Source organism: Anomaloglossus baeobatrachus, chromosome 9, assembly GCF_048569485.1.
Source record: "Anomaloglossus baeobatrachus isolate aAnoBae1 chromosome 9, aAnoBae1.hap1, whole genome shotgun sequence".
Classification (NCBI taxonomy): domain Eukaryota; kingdom Metazoa; phylum Chordata; class Amphibia; order Anura; family Aromobatidae; genus Anomaloglossus; species Anomaloglossus baeobatrachus.
Window position 1 is genome coordinate 220824261 of NC_134361.1, and position 24277 is coordinate 220848537.

Sequence of the window (24277 nt, forward strand, 5' to 3'; positions counted from 1 at the left end):
CGAAGAAGCATTGAAAGCTTGTGCCTCAGCAGCATTGCTTATTTGCTGCTGTTGCCCAGAATAGCGACAGTACAGTACAGTGCATAGCATATCAGCACACAGCCCAAAAGCCCACTTCAGCATTAGTGGTGTCAGTTGCTTACCGCCCGCACAAGAGCGGGTGTGAGGTCGCCCAAAAACCTGTGACTGGTTCCGTTCTCCCAGAGTGGAAACCATAATGGCTGCCGGCTTCTCTTCCCCGTCCTGTGCAGAGGGGCGGGCAGTGGGCGAGCCCCAGCCAAGAGCGGGAACCCGGCGTCTCACTGTGTTCAGTGAGAGGGGGCTGGAGAATGCAAAGCAGACTCCAGCTCCCTGCGCTGAGCTACTGTACAGCGTCCCGCCCCTCCTCTGACTGGCAGGGCTGGGGCGGGAACGAAACGAAAACTAGGCCGCAAAGCCGGGGACTCTAGTAATAAGCGCGGCCGTCCTATGTGCACGGCCGACGCCGAAGTCCCCCGGCGCACCACAAGTCCCAGCCGCGCCACAATGTAAAAAACAACCAGCAGCGGCCGGCGCGGCCGTTTTCAATACATAAATTCACTCAGCAAAGCTGCAGTGAATAATAGCACCAGCGCTCCGCGCTGTTGTCCCCGGCGCACTAACACTCCCAGCAATGCTGGTGTGTGTGGGCGCGATGTGCATGGGAACACAGAGTACCTTGATGTAGCAGGGCCCTGTCCCTGACGATACTCAGCTCCATATCCAGCAGGTTCTTTTGGGTCTGTGGATGGAGCTCGGTCTCTGTGCCTGGAGACCGGTAAGATCCCACTTCACCCAGAGCCCCTCATGGGGATGGGGAAGGAAAGCAGCATGTGGGCTCCGGCCTCTGTACTAGCAATAAGTACCTCAACCTTACAACACCATCCACGGGTGAGAAGGGAGCATGCTGGGGGCCCTATATGGGCCCTCTTTTCTTCCATCCGACATAGTCAGCAGCTGCTGCTGACTAAAATCTGTGGAGCTATGCATGGATGTCTGACCTCCTTCGCACACAAAGCTAAAACTGGAGAACCCGTGATATCACGGGGGGGTATAGCCAGAAGGGGAGGGGCCTTGCACTTTTTAGTGTAGTGCTTTGTGTGGCCTCCGGAGGGCAGTAGCTATACCCCAATCGTCTGGGTCTCCCAATAGAGCGCTGAAGAAAACAGGGGCGGGTGCTGGGTCTCCCAATTGGAGCTAGAAGAAAAGGAATTTACGGTAAGTAAACAAAATTCCCTTCTTCTTTGTCGCTCCATTGGGAGACCCAGACAATTGGGACGTCCAAAAGCAGTCCCTGGGTGGGTAAAATAATACCTCGTAATGGAGCCGTAAAACGGCCCCTTCCTACAGGTGGGCAACCGCCGCCTGAAGGACTCGTCTACCTAGGCTGGCATCCGCCGAAGCATAGGTATGCACCTGATAGTGTTTCGTGAAAGTGTGCAGGCTCGACCAGGTAGCCGCCTGACACACCTGCTGAGCCGTAGCCTGGTGCCTCAAAGCCCAGGACGCGCCCACGGCTCTGGTAGAATGGGCCTTCAGCCCTGCGGGAACCGGAAGCCCAGCAGAACGGTAAGCTTCGAGAATTGGCTCCTTGATCCACCGAGCCAGGGTTGATTTGGAAGCCTGTGACCCTTTACGCTGGCCAGCGACAAGGACAAAGAGTGCATCCGAGCGGCGCAGGGGCGCCGTACGAGAAATGTAGAGTCTGAGTGCTCTCACCAGATCTAACAAGTGCAAATCCTTTTCACATTGGTGAACTGGATGAGGACAAAAAGAGGGTAAGGAGATATCCTGATTGAGATGAAAAGGGGATACCACCTTGGGGAGAAATTCCGGAACCGGACGCAGAACCACCTTGTCCTGGTGAAACACCAGGAAAGGGGCTTTGCACGACAACGCTGCTAGCTCAGACACTCTCCGAAGAGAGGTGACTGCTACTAGGAAGACCACTTTCTGCGAAAGGCGTGAGAGAGAAATATCTCTCATTGGCTCGAATGGTGGTTTCTGAAGAACCATCAGCACCCTGTTCAGATCCCAGGGTTCTAACGGCCGCTTGTAAGGAACGATGTGACAAACCCCCTGCAGGAACGTGCGTACCTGTGGAAGTCTGGCTAGGCGCTTCTGGAAAAACACAGAGAGCGCTGAGACTTGTCCCTTAAGGGAGCCGAGCGACAAACCCTTTTCCAGTCCAGATTGAAGGAAGGACAGAAAAGTGGGCAAGGCAAAAGGCCAGGGAGAAAAACCCTGAGCAGAGCACCATGACAGGAAAATTTTCCACGTCCTGTGGTAGATCTTGGCGGACGTTGGTTTCCTAGCCTGTCTCATAGTGGCAATGACCTCTTGAGATAATCCTGAAGACGCTAGGAGCCAGGACTCAATGGCCACACAGTCAGGTTGAGGGCCGCATAATTCAGATGGAAAACCGGCCCTTGAGACAGCAAGTCTGGTCGGTCTGGTAGTGCCCACGGTTGGCCGACCGTGAGATGCCACAGATCCGGGTACCACGACCTCCTCGGCCAGTCTGGAGCGACGAGGATGACGCGGCGGCAGTCGGCCCTGATCTTGCGTAACACTCTGGGCAACAGTGCCAGCGGAGGAAACACATAAGGGAGCTGAAACTGCGACCAATCCTGAACTAAGGCGTCTGCCGCCATAGCTCTGGGATCTTGAGACCGTGCCATGAACGTCGGTACCTTGTTGTTGTGCCGGGACGCCATGAGGTCGACGTCCGGCACCCCCCAGCGGCAACAGATCTCCTGAAACACGTCCGGGTGAAGGGACCATTCCCCTGCGTCCATGCCCTGGCGACTGAGATAATCTGCTTCCCAGTTTTCCACGCCCGGGATGTGAACTGCAGAGATGGTGGAGGCCGTGGCTTCCACCCACATCAAGATCCGCCGGACTTCCTGGAAGGCTTGCCGACTGCGTGTGCCGCCTTGGTGGTTGATGTATGCCACCGCTGTGGAATTGTCCGATTGAATTCGGATCTGCTTGCCTTCCAGCCACTGCTGGAACGCTTTCAGGGCAAGGTACACTGCCCGTATTTCCAGAACATTGATCTGAAGTGAGGACTCTTGCCGGGTCCACGTACCCTGAGCCCTGTGGTGGAGAAAAACCGCTCCCCACCCTGACAGACTCGCGTCCGTCGTGACCACCTCCCAGGATGGGGGTAGGAAGGATTTCCCCTTCGATAATGAAGTGGGAAGAAGCCACCACCGAAGGGAAGCTTTTGTCGCCTGAGAGAGAGAGACGTTCCTGTCGAGGGACGTCGGCTTCCTGTCCCATTTGCGAAGGATGTCCCATTGAAGAGGACGCAGGTGAAACTGCGCGAAAGGGACTGCCTCCATTGCTGCCACCATCTTCCCCAGGAAGTGCATGAGGCGCCTCAAGGGGTGTGCCTGACCTTGAAGAAGAGATTGTACCCCCTTCTGTAGCGACTGCTGCTTGATCAGCGGAAGCTTCACTATCGCTGAGAGGGTATGAAACTCCATGCCAAGATATGTCAGCGATTGGGCCGGTGTCAGATTTGACTTTGGAAAATTGATGATCCACCCGAAACTCTGGAGAGTCTCCAGAGTAGCGTCGAGGCTGTGTTGGCATGCCTCTTGAGAGGGTGCCTTGATCAGGAGATCGTCCAAGTAAGGGATCACCGAGTGACCCTGAGAGTGGAGGACCGCTACTACAGTAGCCATAACCTTGGTGAAAACCCGTGGGGCTGTTGCCAGGCCGAACGGCAGTGCCACGAACTGCAGGTGTTCGTCTCCTATGGCGAAGCGCAAGAAGCGCTGGTGCTCTGGAGCAATCGGTACGTGGAGATAAGCATCTTTGATATCGATCGATGCAAGGAAATCTCCCTGGGACATTGAGGCGATGACGGAGCGGAGGGATTCTATCCGGAACCGCCTGGTCTTTACGTGTTTGTTGAGCAGTTTCAGGTCCAGGACAGGACGGAAGGACCCGTCCTTCTTTGGGACCACAAACAGGTTGGAGTAACAACCGTGACCCTGTTGCTGAAGAGGAACAGGGACCACCACTCCTTCTGCCTTCAGAGTGCCCAGCGCCTGCAGAAGAGCCTCGGCTCGCTCGGGAGGCGGGGATGACCTGACGAATCGAGTCGGGGGACGAGAGGTGAACTCTATCTTGTAACCGTGAGACAGAATGTCTCTCACCCAGCGGTCTTTTACCCGTGGCAGCCAGGTGTCGCAAAAGCGGGAGAGCCTGCCACCGACCGAGGATGCAGATTGCGGAGGCCGAAAGTCATGAGGAAGCCGCTTTGGTAGCGGCACCTCCTGTGGTCTTTTTTGGACGTGACTTAGACCGCCATGAATCAAGAGTTCCTTTGATCTTTCTGAGGCCTTTTGGACGAGGAGAATTGGGACCTGCCCGCGCCCCGAAAGGACCGAAACCTCGACTGCCCCCTCCTCTGTTGGGGTATGTTTGGTTTGGGCTGGGGTAAGGATGTATCCTTTCCCTTGGATTGTTTGATGATTTCATCCAAACGCTCGCCAAACAATCGATCGCCAGAAATTGGCAAACTAGTTAAGCGCTTTTTGGAAGCAGAATCTGCCTTCCATTCCCGTAGCCACAAGGCCCTGCGGAGTACCACCGAATTGGCGGATGCAACCGCCGTACGGCTCGCAGAGTCCAGGACAGCATTAATAGCGTAAGACACCATTGCTGACGTCTGAGCGGTTATGGACGCCACCTGCGGCGCGGAAGTGCGTGTGGCTGCGTCAATTTGCGTTTGACCTGCTGATATAGCTTGTAGCGCCCATACGGCTGCGAATGCTGGGGCAAAAGAAGCGCCGATAGCTTCATAGATGGATTTCAACCAGAGCTCCATCTGTCTGTCAGTGGCATCTTTGAGTGAAGCCCCATCTTCAACTGCAAGTATGGATCTAGCCGCCAGTCTGGAGATTGGAGGGTCCACCTTGGGACACTGAGTCCAACCCTTGACCACGTCAGGGGGAAAGGGATAACGTGTATCCTTAAGGCGTTTAGAAAAACGCTTATCTGGACAATCATGGTGATTCTGGACTGCCTCTCTGAAATCAGAGTGGTCCAGAAACATACTCGGTGTACGCTTGGGAAACCTGAAACGGAATTTCTCCTGCTGAGAAGCTGACTCCTCCACCGGAGGAGCTGAGGGAGAAATATCCAACATTTTATTGATGGACGCAATAAGATCGTTCACTATTGCGTCCCCGTCAGGAGTATCAAGATTGAGAGCGGCCTCAGGATCAGAATCCTGATCAGCTACCTCCGCGTCATCAACCAGAGATTCCCCTCGCTGAGACCCTGAACAATATGATGATGTCGAGGGAATTGCCAAGCGAGCTCGCTTAGTCGGTCTGGGACTGGGGTCTGTGTCAGAGCCCTCAGCCAGGTTTCTATGATAATCCCCGGGGGGACATTGTTGGTCCAACTGAGGGGGGCCAGGGAACAATGATTCAACAGAGTCCCTGTGCTGAGATACCGGTCTGGACTGCAAGGCTTCTAGTATCTTAGCCATAGTCTCAGAGAGTTTATCCTTAAAGACTGCAAACTCCGTCCCTGTCACCTGGACAGTGTCAGCAGGTGGAGCCCCCTGGGCCCCCCCTAGCAGAGGCTCCGGCTGAGTAAGTGCAGCAGGGGCCGAGCAGTGCACACAGTGAGGGTCAGTGGAACCTGCCGGTAGCGGCGTCGTACATGCAGCGCAGGCAGCATAGTAAGCCTGTGTTTTGGCACCCCTGCCTATTGTGGGCGCCATGCTATGTCTTCCCAGAGTAACACAATAGGGAATATAGCCAGAAAGCAACTGTGCACTATACAGTGTAAAATATCATAAACATATAATTACACTTCTGCACACTGGGGCTAGCACCACAGGTGCTGCTTACCGCCCGCTTAAAGCGGTTGTGAGGCCACCAGAATCCCTGCCTGGGTCTCCCAGAATTTGTCCCCCTCTGCAGCGTCCGAGGAGCTGACAGGAATGGCTGCCGGCGTCCTGAGGAGATGAGGGAGCCGTGGGCGTGACCCAGAAAGTGCGGGAACTGGTGCCTCACAGTGCACAGTGAGGGGGGTGGAGTATGCAAAGCATGCTCCAGCCCTCACTGCTGCACGTCTGTACAGCGTCCCGCCCTACCCCTGCCTGTCAGGGCTGTGGGCGGGAGGAGGAAACACTAGGCCGTACAAGCCGGGGACTCAAGTAATAAGCGCGGCTGCCATAAAAGCGCGGCCGCGCGGAAGTCCCCGGCGCACTACAAGTCCCAGCCGCGCCGCAGTGTTAAAACATGGCGGCGGCGGTAGTCCCCCTACATAAACACACTCAGCGACGCTGAGTGTGTAATGGCACATTAACCCGGTCAGCGCCGCGGTCCCCGGTGCACTAGCACACCCAGCAATGCTGGAGTGTTGCTGTGCGCGGTCCCCACAGGGACACAGAGTACCTCCAAGTAGCAGGGCCATGTCCCTGAACGATACTCAGCTCCTATCCAGCAGGCTCCCAGGAGTTGTGGATGGAGCACGGTCTCAGTGCCTGGAGACCGATAGGATCCCACTTCACCCAGAGCCCTAAGGGGGATGGGGAAGGAAAGAAGGGAATTTTGTTTACTTACCGTAAATTCCTTTTCTTCTAGCTCCAATTGGGAGACCCAGACAATTGGGTGTATAGGCTATGCCTCCGGAGGCCGCACAAAGTATTACACTTAAAAGTGTTAAGCCCCTCCCCTTCTGCCTATACACCCCCCGTGCTCCCACGGGCTCCTCAGTTTTGGTGCAAAACCAAGAAGGAGGAAAAAGAATTATAAACTGGTTTAAAGTAACTTCAATCCGAAGGAATATCGGAGAACAGAAACCATTCAACATGAACAACATGTGTACACGAAAAAACAGGGGCGGGTGCTGGGTCTCCCAATTAGAGCTAGAAGAAGAAGGGAATTTTGTTACTTACCGTAAATTCCTTTTCTTCTAGCTCCAATTGGGAGACCCAGACGATTGGGTGTATAGCTACTGCCTCTGGAGGCCACACAAAGCACTACACTAAAAAGTGCAAGGCCCCTCCCCTTCTGGCTATACACCCCCCGTGGGATCACGGGCTGCTTCAGTTTTAGTGCAAAAGCAAGAAGGAGGAAAGCCAATAACTGGTTTAAACAAATTCAATCCGAAGTAACATCGGAGAACTGAAACCGTTCAACATGAACAACATGTGTACCCGAAAAAAACAAAAATCCCGAAGGAAACAGGGCGGGTGCTGGGTCTCCCAATTGGAGCTAGAAGAAAAGGAATTTACGGTAAGTAACAAAATTCCCTTCTTCTTCGGCGCTCCATTGGGAGACCCAGACGATTGGGACGTCCAAAAGCAGTCCCTGGGTGGGTAAAGTAATACCTCAAGTTTGAGCTGCAAAACAGCTCTCCCCTACGAGGAGGCAACCGCCGCCTGCAGGACTCTTCTACCTAGGCTGGCGTCCGCCGAAGCGTAGGTATGCACCTGATGTTTGGTGAAAGTGTGCAGACTCGACCAGGTAGCTGCCTGGCACACCTGTTGAGCCGTAGCCTGGTGTCGTAATGCCCAGGACGCACCCACGGCTCTGGTAGAATGGGCTTTCAGCCCTGATGGAACCGGTAGCCCAGCAGAACGGTAGGCTTCAAGAATTGGTTCCTTGATCCATCGAGCCAGGGTGGATTTGGAAGCCTGCGATCCTTTGCGCTTACCAGCGACAAGGACAAAGAGTGCATCCGAGCGGCGCAGGGGCGCCGTGCGGGAAATGTAAATTCTGAGTGCTCTCACGAGATCCAACAAATGCAAATCCTTTTCAAACCGATGAACTGGATGAGGACAAAAAGAAGGTAAGGAGATATCCTGATTGAGATGAAAAGAGGATACCACCTTAGGGAGAAACTCCTGAACGGGGTGCAGCACTACCTTGTCCTGGTGAAAAACCAGGAAGGGAGCTTTGGATGACAGCGCTGCCAGCTCGGATACCCTCCGAAGAGACGTGACCGCTACCAGAAAGGCCACTTTCTGTGAGAGTCGAGAAAGTGAAACATCCCTCAGAGGCTCGAAGGGCGGCTTCTGGAGAGCAACTAGCACCCTGTTCAGATCCCATGGATCTAACGGCCGTTTGTACGGAGGGACGATGTGACAAACCCCCTGCAGGAACGTGCGTACCTGAGGAAGTCGCGCTAGACGCTTTTGAAAAAGAAGGGAATTTTGTTACTTACCGTAAATTCCTTTTCTTCTAGCTCCTATTGGGAGACCCAGACGATTGGGTGTATAGCTACTGCCTCCGGAGGCCACACAAAGCATTACACTAAAAAGTGTAAGGCCCCTCCCCTTCTGGCTATACACCCCCAGTGGGATCACTGGCTCACCAGTTTTAGTGCAAAAGCAAGAAGGAGGAAAGCCAATAACTTGGTTAAACAAATTCACTCCGAGTAACATCGGAGAACTGAAAAACCGTTCAACATGAACAACATGTGTACCCGAAAAAACCCAAAAATCCCGAAGGACAACAGGGCGGGTGCTGGGTCTCCCAATAGGAGCTAGAAGAAAAGGAATTTACGGTAAGTAACAAAATTCCCTTCTTCTTCGTCGCTCCATTGGGAGACCCAGACGATTGGGACGTCCAAAAGCTGTCCCTGGGTGGGTAAAGAAATACCTTATGTTAGAGCTGCGAAGACAGCCCTCCCCTACGGGGAGGCAACTGCCGCCTGCAGGACTCTTCTACCTAGGCTGGCGTCCGCCGAAGCATAGGTATGCACCTGATAATGTTTGGTGAAAGTGTGCAGACTCGACCAGGTAGCTGCCTGGCACACCTGTTGAGCCGTAGCCTGGTGTCGCAATGCCCAGGACGCACCCACGGCTCTGGTAGAATGGGCCTTCAGCCCTGATGGAACCGGAAGCCCAGCAGAACGGTAGGCTTCAAGAATTGGTTCTTTGATCCATCGAGCCAGGGTGGCTTTGGAAGCCTGCGACCCTTTGCGCTTACCAGCGACAAGGACAAAGAGTGCATCGGAGCGGCGCAGGGGCGCCGTGCGGGAAATGTAGATTCTGAGTGCTCTCACCAGATCTAACAAATGTAAATTCTTCTCATACCGATGAACTGCATGAGGACAAAAAGAAGGCAAAGAGATATCCTGATTAAGATGAAAAGAGGATACCACCTTCGGGAGAAACTCCTGAATGGGGCGCAGCACTACCTTGTCCTGGTGGAAGACCAGGAAAGGAGCCTTGGATGACAGCGCTGCTAGCTCAGACACTCTCCGAAGAGATGTGATCGCTACCAGAAAAGCCACTTTCTGTGATAGTCTAGAAAGTGAAACCTCCCTCAGAGGCTCGAAGGGCGGCTTCTGGAGGGCAACTAGTACCCTGTTCAGATCCCATGGATCTAACGGCCGCTTGTACGGGGGTACAATATGACAAACCCCCTGCAGGAACATGCGCACCTTAGGAAGTCGTGCTAGACGCTTTTGAAAAAAGACGGATAGCGCCGAGACTTGCCCTTTAAGGGAGCCGAGCGACAAACCTTTTTCTAACCCAGATTGCAGGAAAGAAAGAAAGGCCAGGGAGACACTCCCTGAGCAGAGCACCAGGATAAGAATATCCTCCACGTTCTGTGGTAGATCTTAGCGGACGTGGGCTTCCTAGCCTGTCTCATGGTGGCAACGACCCCTTGGGATAATCCTGAAGACCTTAGGATCCAGGACTCAATGGCCACACAGTCAGGTTCAGGGCCGCAGAATTCCGATGGAAAAAAGGCCCTTGGGACAGTAAGTCTGGTCGGTCTGGTAGTGCCGACGGTTGGCCGACCGTGAGATGCCACAGATCCGGATACCACGCCCTCCTTGGCCAGTCTGGGGCGACGAGTATGACGCGGCTGCAGTCGGATCTGATCTTGCGTAGCACTCTGGGCAAGAGTGCCAGAGGTGGAAACACATAAGGGAGCCGGAACTGCGACCAATCTTGCACTAAGGCGTCTGCCGCCAGAGTTCTGTGATCGCGAGACCGTGCTATGAAGGTTGGGACCTTGTTGTTGTGCCTGGACGCCATTAGGTCGACGTCCGGCCTTCCCCAGTGGCTACAGATTTCCTGAAACACGTCCGGGTGAAGGGACCATTCCCCTGCGTCCATGCCCTGGCGGCTGAGGAAGTCTGATTCCCAGTTTTCTACGCCGGGGATGTGAACTGCGGATACGGTGGAGGCCGTGGCTTCCACCCACGTCAGAATCCGCCGGACTTCCTGGAAGGCTTGCCGACTGCGTGTCCCTCCTTGGTGATTGATGTATGCCACCGCTGTGGAGTTGTCCGACTGAATTCGGATCTGCTTTCCTTCCAGCCACTGCTGGAAGGCTAGTAGGGCAAGATACACTGCTGTGATTTCCAGAACATGGATCTGAAGGGTGGACTCCTGCTGAGTCCACGTACCCTGAGCCCTGTGGTGGAGAAAAAACTGCTCCCCACCCTGACAGACTCGCGTCTGTCGTGACTACCGCCCAAGACGGTGGTAGGAAGGATCTTCCCTGTGATAATGAGGTGGGAAGAAGCCACCATTGCAGAGAGTCCTTCTGTGAAAAGGATACTTTCCTGTTCAGGGATGTTGACTTCCCGTCCCATTGGCGGAGAATGTCCCAATAAGAGGACGCAGATGAAACTGCGCAAACGGAACCGCCTCCATTGCCGCCACCATCTTCCCGAGGAAGTGCATGAGGCGTCTTAAGGAGTGCGACTGACCTTGACGGAGAGTCTGCACCCCAGTCTGTAGTGACCGCTGCTTGTCCAGCGGAAGCTTCACTAGCGCTGAGAGGGTATGAAACTCCATGCCAAGATACGTTAGTGATTGGGTCGGTGACAGGTTTGACTTTGAGAAGTCGATGATCCACCCGAACGTCTGGAGAGTCTCCAGCGCAACATTCAGGCTGAGTTGGCATGCCTCTTGAGAGGGTGCCTTGACAAGTAGATCGTCCAAGTAAGGGATCACAGAGTGTCCCTGTGAGTGCAAGACTGCTACCACTGCCGCCATGACCTTGGTGAACACCCGTGGGGTTGTCGCCAGACCGAATGGCAGAGCTACGAACTGAAGATGGTCGTCTCCCATCACGAAACGTAGAAAACATTGGTGCTCTGTAGCAATCGGCACGTGGAGATAAGCATCTTTGATGTCTATTGATGCTAGGAAATATCCTTGAGACATTGAGGCAATGACGGAGCGGAGGGTTTCATCCGGAACCGCCTGGCCTCCACGTGCTTGTTGAGCAGTTTTAGGTCCAGAACGGAACGGAAAGAGCCATCCTTTTTTGGCACCACAACCAGATTGGAGGAAAACCGTGTCTCGTTCCTGAAGAGGAACAGGGATTACCACTCCTTCTGCCTGCAGAAGAGCATCGGCTCGGTGGGGAGGTGGGGACGTTCTGAAGAATCGAGTCGGAGGACGAGAACAGAACTCTGTCCTGTGCACGTGGGCACAATGTCCCTCACCCACCGGTCTATGACCTGTGGCAGCTAAATGTCGCCAAAGGCGAGCGAGTCTGCCATCAACCGCGGATGCGGAGAGATGAGAGAGCTGAGAGTCATGAGGAGACCGCCTTGGTAGCGGTTCCTCCGGCTGCCTTCCTTGGGCGTGATTGAGCCCCCGGAAACTGAGCCCCTCTGAGGCTTTTCAGCTCTTTTGGACGAGGACAATTGGGACCTGCCCGAGCTTGGGAAGGACCGAAACCTCGACTGTCCTTCCAGGACAGCATTAATAGGGTAAGTCGCAATGCAGACATTGCGAGGTTACGGACGCCCCTGCGGCACAAATGTACATATGCTCAAGACCAGCTGTGCAAGAACAGCTGAAAAGCTTAGGGTGCCCATACGGCTGTAAATGCCGGAGCAACCGACACGCCGATAGCCTCATAGACAGATTTCAACCAGAGTCCATCTGTCTGGCATCTTTAAGTGAAGTCCCATCTCCACTGCAACTATAGCTCTAGCCGCAAGCCTGGAGATTGGAGAATCCACCTTTGGACCCTGGGTCCCGCGCTTGACCACGTCAGGGGGAAAAGGATAACGTGTATCCTTAATACGTTTGGAGAAAAACGCTTATCTGGTAAGCGTGGTGTTCCTGGACTGCTTCTCTGAAGTCAGCGTGGCCAGAAAAATACTCAATATACGTTTGAGCTACTGAAATGGGACTTCTCCTGCTGTGAAGCTGACTCCTCCGCTGGGGGAGCTGAGGGAGAAAGATCCAACATTCCATTGATGGACGCTATAGGATCATTCCTTATGGCGTCACCATCCGGTGTATCCGGATTGAGAGCGTTGTCAGGATCAAAGTACTGATGAGCTACGTCTGCCTCATCATACAGAGAGCCTCCTGGGACCCCCCCCCGGAGCACCGATTTTATTCCCAATGAGGGTGGCCAGGGAGCAATGATCCAGATTGCCCATGGCCTGTCCGGACTGCAAGTCTCTATCCCATTGCAACTCCATCCCTGTCCTTGGACAGGGTTGACAGGTGGTTCCTTTGGCCACGTCTAGTAGAGACCCCGGCTGACCAAGTGCTCCAGGGGAGCATTGCACACAATGGGGTTCAGTGCCGTGGAACAGTATCACATGCAGGAAAAACAGCATCGAAAGCCTGTGTTGCTTATATGCTGTTGCCGACTAGCCATCTAGGACATAGAGCCAAGAATGGCGACCGTACAATGCAATGTATAGCATACAAGCATAAAGTACAATGAACACTGCAGCACATGCAATACAAGCAGCATAGAAAGCCTGTGCCTTGGCACCCCTGCTTTTCTGCTGCTGTAGACTAGCCATCTAGGGGAATATAGCCCAGAATATCGACCATACAGTGCAATGTATAGCATACAAGCATAAGTACAAATGAACACTGCAACCCCTGCAATACAAGCAGCATAGAAAAAACCTGTGCCTCAGCACCCCTGCTTTTCTGCTGCTGTAGTCTAGTCATTCTAGGCGAAAATAGCCCAGACTAGGGACCGTACAGTGCAGTGTATAGCATACAAGCATAAATACACATGAACACTTCAGTACATGCAATACAAGCAGCATAGAAAGCCTGTGCCTTAGCACCCCTGCTTTCCTGCTGCTGATGTGTCGCCATCTAAGAGGGCATATAGCCAAAAATAGCGACCTATGCAGTGTAAGCATAAAAATACAAATGGACAACTGCGGTATTTAGTGGGGTCAGCACTTCAGGTGCCGCTTACCGCCCGCCTATAAGCGGGTGTGTGGTCGCCCTAGTCCTGTGCCTGGTTGCCCAGAGTCCGATCTCTCAGCTCGGACTGCAGGAATGGCTGCCGGCGTCCTTCTCCAGCTCGTGTGAGTAGGGGCGGGCCGTGGGCGTGCCCCCAAGTCAGAGCGGGAAACCGGCGTCCCACAGTGTCCAGTGAGAGGGCTGGAGCATGTAAATAAGGCTCCAGCCCTCGGCGCTGCTGATTGTACAGCGTCTCTCCCCTACCCTGATTGACAGGGTGGGGGCGGGAACGAAGCGGAGCTAGGCCGCAAAAGCCGGGGACTGGATTTATAAGCGCCGCCGCCGTAAAAGCGCGGTCGGCGCTAAGTCCCCGGCGCACTACAAGTCCCAGCCGCGCCGCCGCTCCCGAGCGTCCGGCGCGGTAGTTCCCCATACATAAAGTCACTCAGCTAGGCTGCAGTGACTGTAACCCTTTACTGTCCCCGGCGCACTAGCACACCCAGCAAGTCTGGAGTGTGCTGTGCCTGTGTGTACGGGGACACAGAGTACCTGAATCGTGCAGGGCCATGTCCCTGAACGGTACCCAGCTCCGTATCCAGCAGGTTCAATGGGTCTGTGGATGGAGCCCGGCCTCAGGGCTTTGGGGCCGGTAAGATCCCACTTCCTCAGAGCCCCTCAGGGGGATGTGGAAGGAAAACAGCATGTGGGCTCCAGTCGCCGTACCAGCAATAGGTACCTCAACCTTACAAACCACCAGCGGGGTGAGAAGGGAGCATGCTGGGGGCCCTATATGGGCCCTCTTTTCTTCCATCCGATATAGTCAGCAGCTACTGCTGACTAAACAGTGGAGCTATGCGTGGATGTCTGACCTCCTTCGCACAAAGCAGAAAACTGGTGAGCCAGTGATCCCACTGGGGGTGTATAGCCAGAAGGGGAGGGGCCTTACACTTTTTAGTGTAATGCTTTGTGTGGCCTCCGGAGGCAGTAGCTATACACCCAATCGTCTGGGTCTCCCAATGGAGCGACGAAGAAAGCCACCATAGCAGAGAATCCTTGGCCGTCTGAGAAAGGGAGACTTTCCTGTCTGGGGAAGTTGTCTTCCCGTCCCATTGGCGGAGAATGTCCCATTGAAGTGGACGCAGATGAAACTGCGCGAACGGGACTGCCTCCATTGCTGCCACCATCTTCCCTAGGAAGTGCATGAGGCGCCTTAAGGGGTGTGACTGACCCTGAAGGAGAGACTGCACCCCTGTCTGTAGAGACCGCTGCTTGTCCAGCGGAAGCTTCACTATCGCTGAGAGAGTATGAAACTCCATGCCAAGATACGTTAGTGATTGAGTCGGTGCCAGGTTTGACTTTGAAAAGTTGATGATCCACCCGAAAGTCTGGAGAGTCTCCAGCGCAACATTCAGGCTGTGTTGGCATGCCTCTTGAGAGGGTGCTTTGACAAGTAGATCGTCCAAGTAAGGGATCACCGAGTGTCCCTGAGAATGCAAGACTGCTACCACTGCCGCCATGACCTTGGTGAAAACCCGTGGGGCTGTTGCCAGACCAAATGGCAGAGCTACGAACTGGAGATGGTCGTCTCCTATCACGAAACGTAGAAAACGTTGGTGCTCTGTAGCAATCGGCACGTGGAGATAAGCATCTTTGATGTCTATTGATGCAAGGAAATCTCCTTGAGACATTGAGGCAATGACAGAGCGGAGGGATTCCATCCGGAACCGCCTGGCGTTCACATGCTTGTTGAGCAGCTTTAGGTCCAGAACAGGACGGAACGAGCCGTCCTTTTTTGGAACCACGAAGAGATTGGAGTAAAAACCTTGCCCTTGTTCCTGCAGAGGAACAGGGATCACCACTCCTTCTGCTCTTAGTGAGCACACCGCCTGCAGAAGGGCATTTGCTCGGTCGGGATGTGGGGAGGTTCTGAAGAACCGAGGCGGAGGATGAGAACTGAATTCTATCCTGTACCCGTGAGACAAAATGTCTGCTACCCACCGGTCTTTGACCTGTGGCAGCCAAATGTCGCAAAAGCGGGAGAGCCTGCCACCGACCGAGGATGCGGAGGGATGAGGCCGAAAGTCATGAGGCAGCCGCCTTGGAAGCGGTTCCTCCGGTTGTTTTCTTGGGGCGTGAATGAGCCCGCCAGGAATCTGAGCTCCTTTGCTCCTTCTGAGTCCCCTTGGACGAGGAGAATTGGGTCTTGCTGGAGCCTCGAAAGGACCGAAACCTCGACTGCCACTTCCTCTGTTGAGGTTTGCTCGATCTGGGCTGGGGTAAGGAGGAGTCCTTACCCTTGGACTGTTTAATGATCTCAGCCAATTGCTCACCAAACAGTCTGTCTCCAGATAGTGGCAAGCTGGTTAAACATTTCTTGGAAGCAGAATCTGCTTTCCATTCCTTTAACCACAAGGCTCTGCGCAAAACCACAGAGTTGGCAGACGCCATTGAGGTACGGCTCGTAGAGTCCAGGACAGCGTTGATAGCGTAAGTCGCAAACGCAGACATTTGCGAGGTTAGGGACGCTACTCGCGGCACTGCTGGACGTATGATAGAGTCCACTTGTGCCAGGCCAGCTGAAATAGCTTGGAGTGCCCACACGGCCGCGAATGCTGGAGCAAACGACGCGCCGATAGCTTCATAGACAGACTTTAACCAAAGGTCCATCTGTCTGTCATTGGCATCTTTAAGTGAAGCCCCATCTTCCACTGCAACTATGGATCTAGCCGCAAGCCTGGAGATTGGGGGGTCCACCTTTGGACACTGGGTCCAGCGTTTGACCACGTCAGGGGGAAAGGGATAACGTGTATCCTTAAGACGTTTGGAGAAACGCTTATCTGGATAAGCATGATGTTTCTGGACTGATTCTCTGAAGTCAGAGTGGTCCAGAAAAGTACTCAATTTAGGCTTAGGATACCGGAACTGGAACTTCTCCTGCTGTGCAGCTGCCTCCTCTGCTGAAGGGGCTGGGGGAGAAATATCCAACAGTCTATTGATGGCCGCTATAAGGTCATTTACCATAGCGTCACCATCAGGGGTATCTAGATTGAGAGCGGTGTCAGGATTAGATTCCTGATCACCCTCCTCTGTCTCCTCATACAGAGCCTCGTCTCGCTGAGACCCTGACCAGTGTGATGACGGCGAGGGTCTTTCCCAGCGAGCCCGCTTAGGCTTCCTGGGACTGTCATCCGAGTCAGAGTCTTCAGCCTGTGATGCCTGGGACCCCCTTGAAGTACGGATTAGTTCCAACTGAGGGGGACCGGGGAGCATAGACACAGCAGTGTCCATGGTCTGAGAAACTGGCCTGGACTGCAAGGTTTCCAGGATTTTTGTCATAGTCACAGACATCTTATCAGCAAAAACTGCAAATTCTGTCCCCGTCACCGGGGCAGGGTTCACAGGCGTCTCTGCCTGGGCCACTACTACCATAGACTCTGGCTGACGAAGTGGCACAGGGACCGAACATTGCACACAATGGGGGTCATTGGAACCTGCCGGTAGATTAGCCCCACATGCGGCACAAGCAGTGCATACCGCCTGTGCCTTGGCACCCTTGCGTTTTGCGGATGACATGTTGTTGTCTCCTCAGAGCAATGAGGGTATAAGCCAAGAAGCGACTGTACAGTGCAATATAAATAAATATGGTACAGGGAAAAAATGCACCAAATAACACTGTGGCACTAGTGGGGCCAGCACTTATGTGCAGCTTACCGCCCGCATAAACGCGGGTGTGTGGTCGCCAGAGTCCCTTGTCTGAGTCCCCCAGAGCCTGTGTCCGTTCTCCAGCCAGACTGCATGCAGGAATGGCTGCCGGCGTCCTGTGGAGAGGGGCGGGCCCTGGGCGTGTTGAGACCAAGAGCGGGAAACTTGCGTCCCCACTGTGCCCAGTGAGAGGGCTGGAGTATGTAAATAAGACTCCAGCCCTCGGCGCTGGCTATAGAACAGCGTCTCTCCCTTTCCCTGATTGACAGGGTGGGGGCGGGAACGAAGCAGAGCTAGGCCGCAAAAGCCGGGGACTAGATTTATGAGCGCTGCCGCCGTAAAAGCGCGGGCAGCGCGAGTCCCCGGCGCACTACAAGTCCCAGCGGCGCCGCCGCTCCCGGAGCGGCCGGCGCGGTAGTTCCCAAGACATAAAATCACTCAGCTAAGCTGCAGTGACTCTAACCCGAGCGCGCAGCGCTAGTGCCCCCGGCGCACTAGCACACCCAGCAAGCCTGGAGTGTGCGTGGCCTGTCTGTGCGGGGACACAGAGTACCTGAACGTTGCAGGGCCTTGTCCCTGACTGTACTCAGCTCCTCCAGCAGGGTCTCTGGGTCTGTGGATGGAGCTCGGCCTCAGGGTTTGGGGGCCGGTAAGATCCCACTTCCACAGAGCCCCTCAGGGGGATGGGGAAGGAAAGCAGCATGTGGGCTCCAGCCTCCGTACCCGCAATGGGTACCTCAACCTTACAAACCGCAAGTGGGGTGAGAAGGGAGCATGCTGGGGGCCCCATATGGGCCCTCTTTTCTTCCATCCGATAGAGTCAGCAGCTACTGCTGACTAAGCAGTGGAGCTATGCGTGGATGTCTGACCTCCTTCGCACAAAGCAGAAAACTGGTGAGCCAGTGATCCCACTGGGGGTGTATAGCCAGAAGGGGAGGGGCCTTACACTTTTTAGTGTAATTGCTTTGTGTGGCCTCCGGAGGCAGTGCTATACACCCCAATCGTCTGGGTCTCCCAATGGAGCGCCGAAGAAAAGTGAATTACAAAGTTGTAGGGCATCATCAATTCAATACGAATCCACACCTTGCATACAGAAATGCTATGATATGAAACCCATGACCCCCCAAAACATTGAATGCTGGTCACGCATATGGCGCTCATTAGTGGCCCCCGTCAGCTACAATGCACATCTGGACTCTGCACAGCATACTGTATCTGGCTGCAATGCACATCTGGCCTCTGCACAGCATACTGTATCTTGCTGCACGCTGTGCAATATGGCAGGTGACACGTTTGAACAAGCATCTGTGATACGTGGTGGTAGGTCCTGCAATGTTGGGGGAGGGGTCGCATACACCTGCTGTTTGATGTGACCTCACAGAAAGAAGTCCAATGGGGACAGGTGAGCGGAGGCCACTCCACACAGCCACCATACCCAATGACTTGTAGGACGGTCTCCATGAGGTATCGCTTCACGTCCGCAGCCTTGTGAGGTTTACACCTTCTAATCGTAGCATTTCTGTATGCAAGGTGTGGATTCCTATTGAATTGATGATTCCCTACAACTTTGTAACTCACTTTTTTTCTCTATCTCGTTCCGTTTTAGAGATAAAAATGCTAACTCCGTTGTTTTCCACCAGGTGGCGCTATAGGTGGTGTCATTGCGTAGCGCATGGCTACTTTACTATACCTAGACACCACTTCTATGCCTATAGCTGCCGCCGTTCTCAAGTTAATGGCAGTGGACAGGATATGGGTGGACACACTGTATATAGGTGAGGTGTATAAAGGATATGGGTGGACACACTGTATATAGGTGCGGTGTATACAGGATATGGGTGGACACACTGTATATAGGTGAGGTGTATACAGGATATGGGTGGACACACTGTATATAGGTGCGGTGTATACAGGATATGGTTGGACACACTGTATATAGGTGCGGTGTATACAGGATATGGGTGGACACACTGTATATAGGTGCGGTGTATACAGGAGATGGGTGGACACACTGTATATAGGTGCGGTGTATACAGGATATGGGTGGACACACTGTATATAGGTGCGGTGTATACAGGAGATGGGTGGACACACTGTATATAGGTGCGGTGTATACAGGAGATGGGTGGACACACTGTATATAGGTGCGGTGTATACAGGATATGGGTGGACACACTGTATATAGGTGCGGTGTATACAGGATATGGGTGGACACACTGTATATAGGTGCGGTGTATACAGGATATGGGTGGACACACTGTATATAGGTGTGGTGTATACAGGATATGGTTGGACACACTGTATATAGGTGCGGTGTATACAGGATATGGCTGGACACACTGTATATAAGGCTGTTGAGGTCGGGTCTGGAGACCCCTGGCCGGGCCATTTGCTGACCGCGAATCTGATGTGTGACAGTTCTAATACTAATTGTAGAAGGTGCAAATTAGTGAAGACAAAACTGTTCGGTGCTCGGGACAAGCATTTTGATGCTTGGAAGTCAATGGGGGACCTGCATTTTTCAGCAAGATTTTCCATAAAAATGCTCGAGTTCCCCATTGACTTCCGTTATACCCAGTAATCGATTACCAAGCATTAAAATGCTCATTACGAGCACTGAACAGTTCACTCATCACTTCCGCAAATTAACACTAAATATGTAAATGAGGACTCGGCAGCGCAGACAGTTGCTTTTGCCACTCACCAACTTGCGTATACGATCTAGGACCAAATCGACTATCTCCTTTCCGATGGTGTAATGTCCCCGAGCGTAGTTGTTGGCAGCATCTTCCTTTCCTGTGATGAGCTGTTCGGGGTGGAACAGTTGGCGGTATGTGCCGGTGCGCACCTCATCTGTACAGGAACGTATGTGATAAGTAACAACCCGTTATTCTGGGAGATACGCGACGTGATCTGAAGGCAGTGATCAGATCCGAGCTAATCTATATCCCGCCATAACTTCTGCTTTACTTATATATCTGGCTCTTTCTGACAATCACACACTACTGATCTCTACAATCAAACAGAAATTGTTAGCGCAAATTCACGTATGTGAGGCTTTTCCCAAAATCTACAATTAAAGGGGTCAATTCAGCGGTAAAAATCTGCAGCAGAAATTCAGATGCTGAATGTCACCAGGACGTATCCTTGTCTGTTAATTTTACCTGTGAAAATGTCAGATGCTGGCGTCGCAGCCAAAAAGTACTACTTACCAACCACCGTGGGCTCCAGATCCACAAACACCGCCCTGGGGGAATGTTTTCCGGCTCCTGTCTCACTGAAGAATGTGTGGAACGAGTCGTCTCCTCCACCGATGGTTTTATCGCTGGGCATCTGTCCATCGGGCTGAATCCCATGTTCCAGGCAGAAGAGCTCCCAGCATGCATTGCCAATCTGAACTCCGGCCTGGCCCACGTGGATAGAAATGCACTCACGCTGCGAGAAAAACACATTGCTGTAGTCAATGTCCATGTTCTTTGAAATTTGGAAAACCAATATGTCTTTAAGGCTATGTGCGCACTAGAAATGTGAAGTTTCTCAAGAAAATTTCTTGAGAAACTTCTGCCAGTGAAAGATTTCCGGACCTGCGGAAAAAATCCGCACCAAATCCGCATGCGTTTTTGCCGCGGATTTGCCGCGGATTTACCACAGGTTTGTCCCTGCAATAAATAATAAAGATAATCGATAGACAGATAATGGATAGAGGGAAAGATGGATAGATGAATAGATAGATAGATAGAGGGATAGATAGATAGATGAATAGATAGATAGAGGGATAGATGGATAGATAGATAGATAGATAGAGTGATAGATAGATAGATAGATAGATAGAGGGATAGATAGATAGAGGGATAGATAGATAGAGGGATAGATGGATAGATAGATAGATAGATAGATAGAGGGATAGATAGATAGATAGAGGGATAGATAGATAGATAGAGGGATAGATAGATAGAGGGATAGATAGATAGAGGGATAGATGGATAGATAGATAGATAGATAGAGGGATAGATGGATAGATAGATAGATAGATAGAGGGATAGATAGATAGATAGAGGGATAGATAGATAGAGGGATAGATGGATAGATAGATAGATAGAGGGATAGATAGATAGATAGATAGATAGATAGATAGAGGGATAGATAGATAGATAGATAGATAGATAGAGGGATAGATAGATAGAGGGATAGATGGATAGATAGATAGATAGATAGAGGGATAGATAGATAGATAGATAGATAGATAGATAGATAGAGGGATAGATAGATAGATAGAGGGATAGATAGATAGAGGGATAGATGGATAGATAGATAGATAGATGGATAGATAGATAGATAGAGGGATAGATAGATAGATAGATAGAGGGATAGATAGATAGATGGATAGATAGATAGAGGGATAGATAGATAGATAGATAGATAGAGGGATAGATAGATAGATAGATAGAGGGATAGATAGATAGATAGATAGATAGATAGATAGATAGAGGGATAGATAGATAGATAGATAGATAGATAGATAGATAGATAGAGGGATAGATAGATAGATAGAGGGATAGATAGATAGATAGAGGGATAGATAGATAGATAGATAGAGTGATAGATAGATAGATAGATAGATAGAGGGATAGATGGATAGATAGATAGAGGGATAGATAGATAGATAGATAGATAGAGGGATAGATAGATAGATAGAGGGATAGATAGATAGATAGAGGGATAGATAGATAGATAGATAGATAGATAGATAGATGAGAAAAACCTATATAATGTTCCACCTCCCTGCATTTTCTAAGCTGGCACCCTTTAGTGACTTTCATGTGGCACTTAGGCTACTTTCACACCTCCGGTTTTTGCTATGCGGCACAATCCGGCACTTTGCATGAAAATCGCAACCGATTTTTTTTGCTGCCGGTTGCGATTTTCCTGCATAGACTTTAATTAGTGCCGCATTGTGCCGCATGGCCTTGCGTTCCGTCCGGTTTTTGCCGCATGCGGCAGATGTGGCCGATGCGGCGGCCGGATGGAACGTTGCCTGGCACGTTTTTTCGTGCGGCAAAAAAAAACCGCATCGCGCCGCATTCGGCCGATGCGGCGCATTTTTCAATGCATGCCTATGGCGGCCGGATGCGGCGCGATGCGGCAATAACCGCATCCGGCCGCCGCATGCGGTTTTTGCCACTGCGCATGCTCAGTAGCATGCCGCAAGCGGCAAAAACCGGACTGGCCGCACAGGAAAAACGTATGCAAAGGATGCAGTGTTTTCACCGCATCCGTTGCATAGCTTGCACAGCCGGATTGAGCCGCAGCGCTCAAGCCGGATGTGTGAAAGTAGCCTAAAGGGTGCTTAGCCTTGTATTTAGCCATAAAAAAATAAATAATTAAAAAAAAATGACGTGAGGTCCCCCCATTTTTTGTAGCCAGCTAGGGTAAAGCAGACAGCTGCAGCCTGCAGACCACCGCTGGCAGCTTCACCTTGGCTGATAATCCAAAACAGTGGGCACCCCACGCTGTTATTTTAAATTATATAAATAATTTAAAACAAAAAACGTGGGGTCCCCCCCATATTGGATCACCAGCCAAGGTAAAGCGGACAGCTGGGGTCTGATATTCTCAGACTAGGGAGGTCCACTGTTATCGGACACTCCCCAGCCTAAAAATAGCAGGCCGCAGCCGCCCCAGAAGTGGCGCATCCATTAGACGTGCCAATCCTGGCGCTTTGCCCCAGCTCATCCCGCGCCCTGGTGCGTTGGCAAACGGGGTAATATATGGGGTTGATGCCATATGTGTAATGTCACCTGGCATCAAGCCCTGGGGTTGGTGAGGTCAGGCGTCTATCAGATACCCGACATCACCAACCCAGTCAGTAATAATTAAAAAATAGACAACAAAAAAAGTTTTATTTGAAAAAACACTCCCCAAAACATTCCCTCTTTAACCAATTTATTGAAAAGAGCACAATCAATTCCACGTCCGGCGTAATCCAATAAGGGGGGGGGGGGGGGGCACGGCGATCCATACCATAGTCGCTGTCCCAGTCAATGAAAAGAAGGGAATTTTGTTACTTACCGTAAATTCCTTTTCTTCTAGCTCCTATTGGGAGACCCAGACGATTGGGTGTATAGCTACTGCCTCCGGAGGCCACACAAAGCATTACACTAAAAAGTGTAAGGCCCCTCCCCTTCTGGCTATACACCCCCCGTGGGATCACGGGCTGATCAGTTTTAGTGCTAAAGCAAGAAGGAGGAAAGCCAATAACTGGTTTAAACAAATTCACTCCGAAGTAACATCGGAGAACTGAAAACCATTCAACATGAACAACATGTGTACCCGAAAACAACCAAAAATCCCGAAGGACAACAGGGCGGGTGCTGGGTCTCCCAATAGGAGCTAGAAGAAAAGGAATTTACGATAAGTAACAAAATTCCCTTCTTCTTCGGCGCTCCATTGGGAGACCCAGACGATTGGGACGTCCAAAAGCTGTCCCTGGGTGGGTAAAGAAATACCTCATGTTAGAGCTGCAAAGACAGCCCTCCCCTACGGGGAGGCAACTGCCGCCTGCAGGACTCTTCTACCTAGGCTGGCGTCCGCCGAAGCATAGGTATGCACCTGATAATGTTTGGTGAAAGTGTGCAGACTCGACCAGGTAGCTGCCTGGCACACCTGTTGAGCCGTAGCCTGGTGTCGTAATGCCCAGGACGCACCCACGGCTCTGGTAGAATGGGCCTTCAGCCCTGATGGAACCGGAAGCCACGCAGAACGGTAGGCTTCAAGAATTGGTTCTTTGATCCATCGAGCCAGGGTAGCTTTGGAAGCCTGCGACCCTTTGCGCTTACCAGCGACAAGGACAAAGAGTGCATCCGAGCGGGAAATGTAGATTCTGAGTGCTCTCACCAGATCCAACAAATGTAAATCCTTTTCATACCGATGAACTGCATGCGGATAAAAGGAAGGCAAAGAGATATCCTGATTAAGATGAAAAGAGGATACCACCTTAGGGAGAAACTCCTGAATAGGGCGCAGCACTACCTTGTCCTGGTGGAACACCAGGAAAGGAGCTTTGGATGACAGCGCTGCTAGTTCAGACACTCTCCGAAGAGACGTGACCGCTACCAGAAAGGCCACTTTCTGTGAGAGTCGAGAAAGTGACACATCCCTCAGAGGCTCGAAGGGCGGCTTCTGGAGAGCAACAAGGACCTTGTTTAGATCCCACGGATCTAACGGCCGCCTGTACGGAGGGACGACATGACAAACCCCCTGCAGGAACGTGCGCACCTGAGAAAGTCGTGCTAGACGCTTCTGAAAAAACACGGATAGTGCCGAGACTTGCCCTTTAAGGGAGCCGAGCGACAAGCCCTTTTCCAACCCAGATTG

General features: G+C 52.2%; 1 protein-coding gene across 1 annotated transcript in view; it reads right to left on the reverse strand.

Moving 5' to 3' along the window:
* Window positions 1–24277, reverse strand: part of LOC142251616 (tubulin alpha-3 chain-like) — an 81182-nt gene that overhangs the window by 47152 nt on the left and 9753 nt on the right. The window contains exons 2-3 of the mRNA XM_075324585.1: window positions 20116–20338; window positions 19608–19756 (exon numbers count right to left, since the gene is read on the reverse strand). Of these exons, the coding sequence (XP_075180700.1) occupies window positions 19608–19756; window positions 20116–20338 (372 nt within the window). The remainder of the gene's footprint in view (window positions 1–19607; window positions 19757–20115; window positions 20339–24277) is intronic.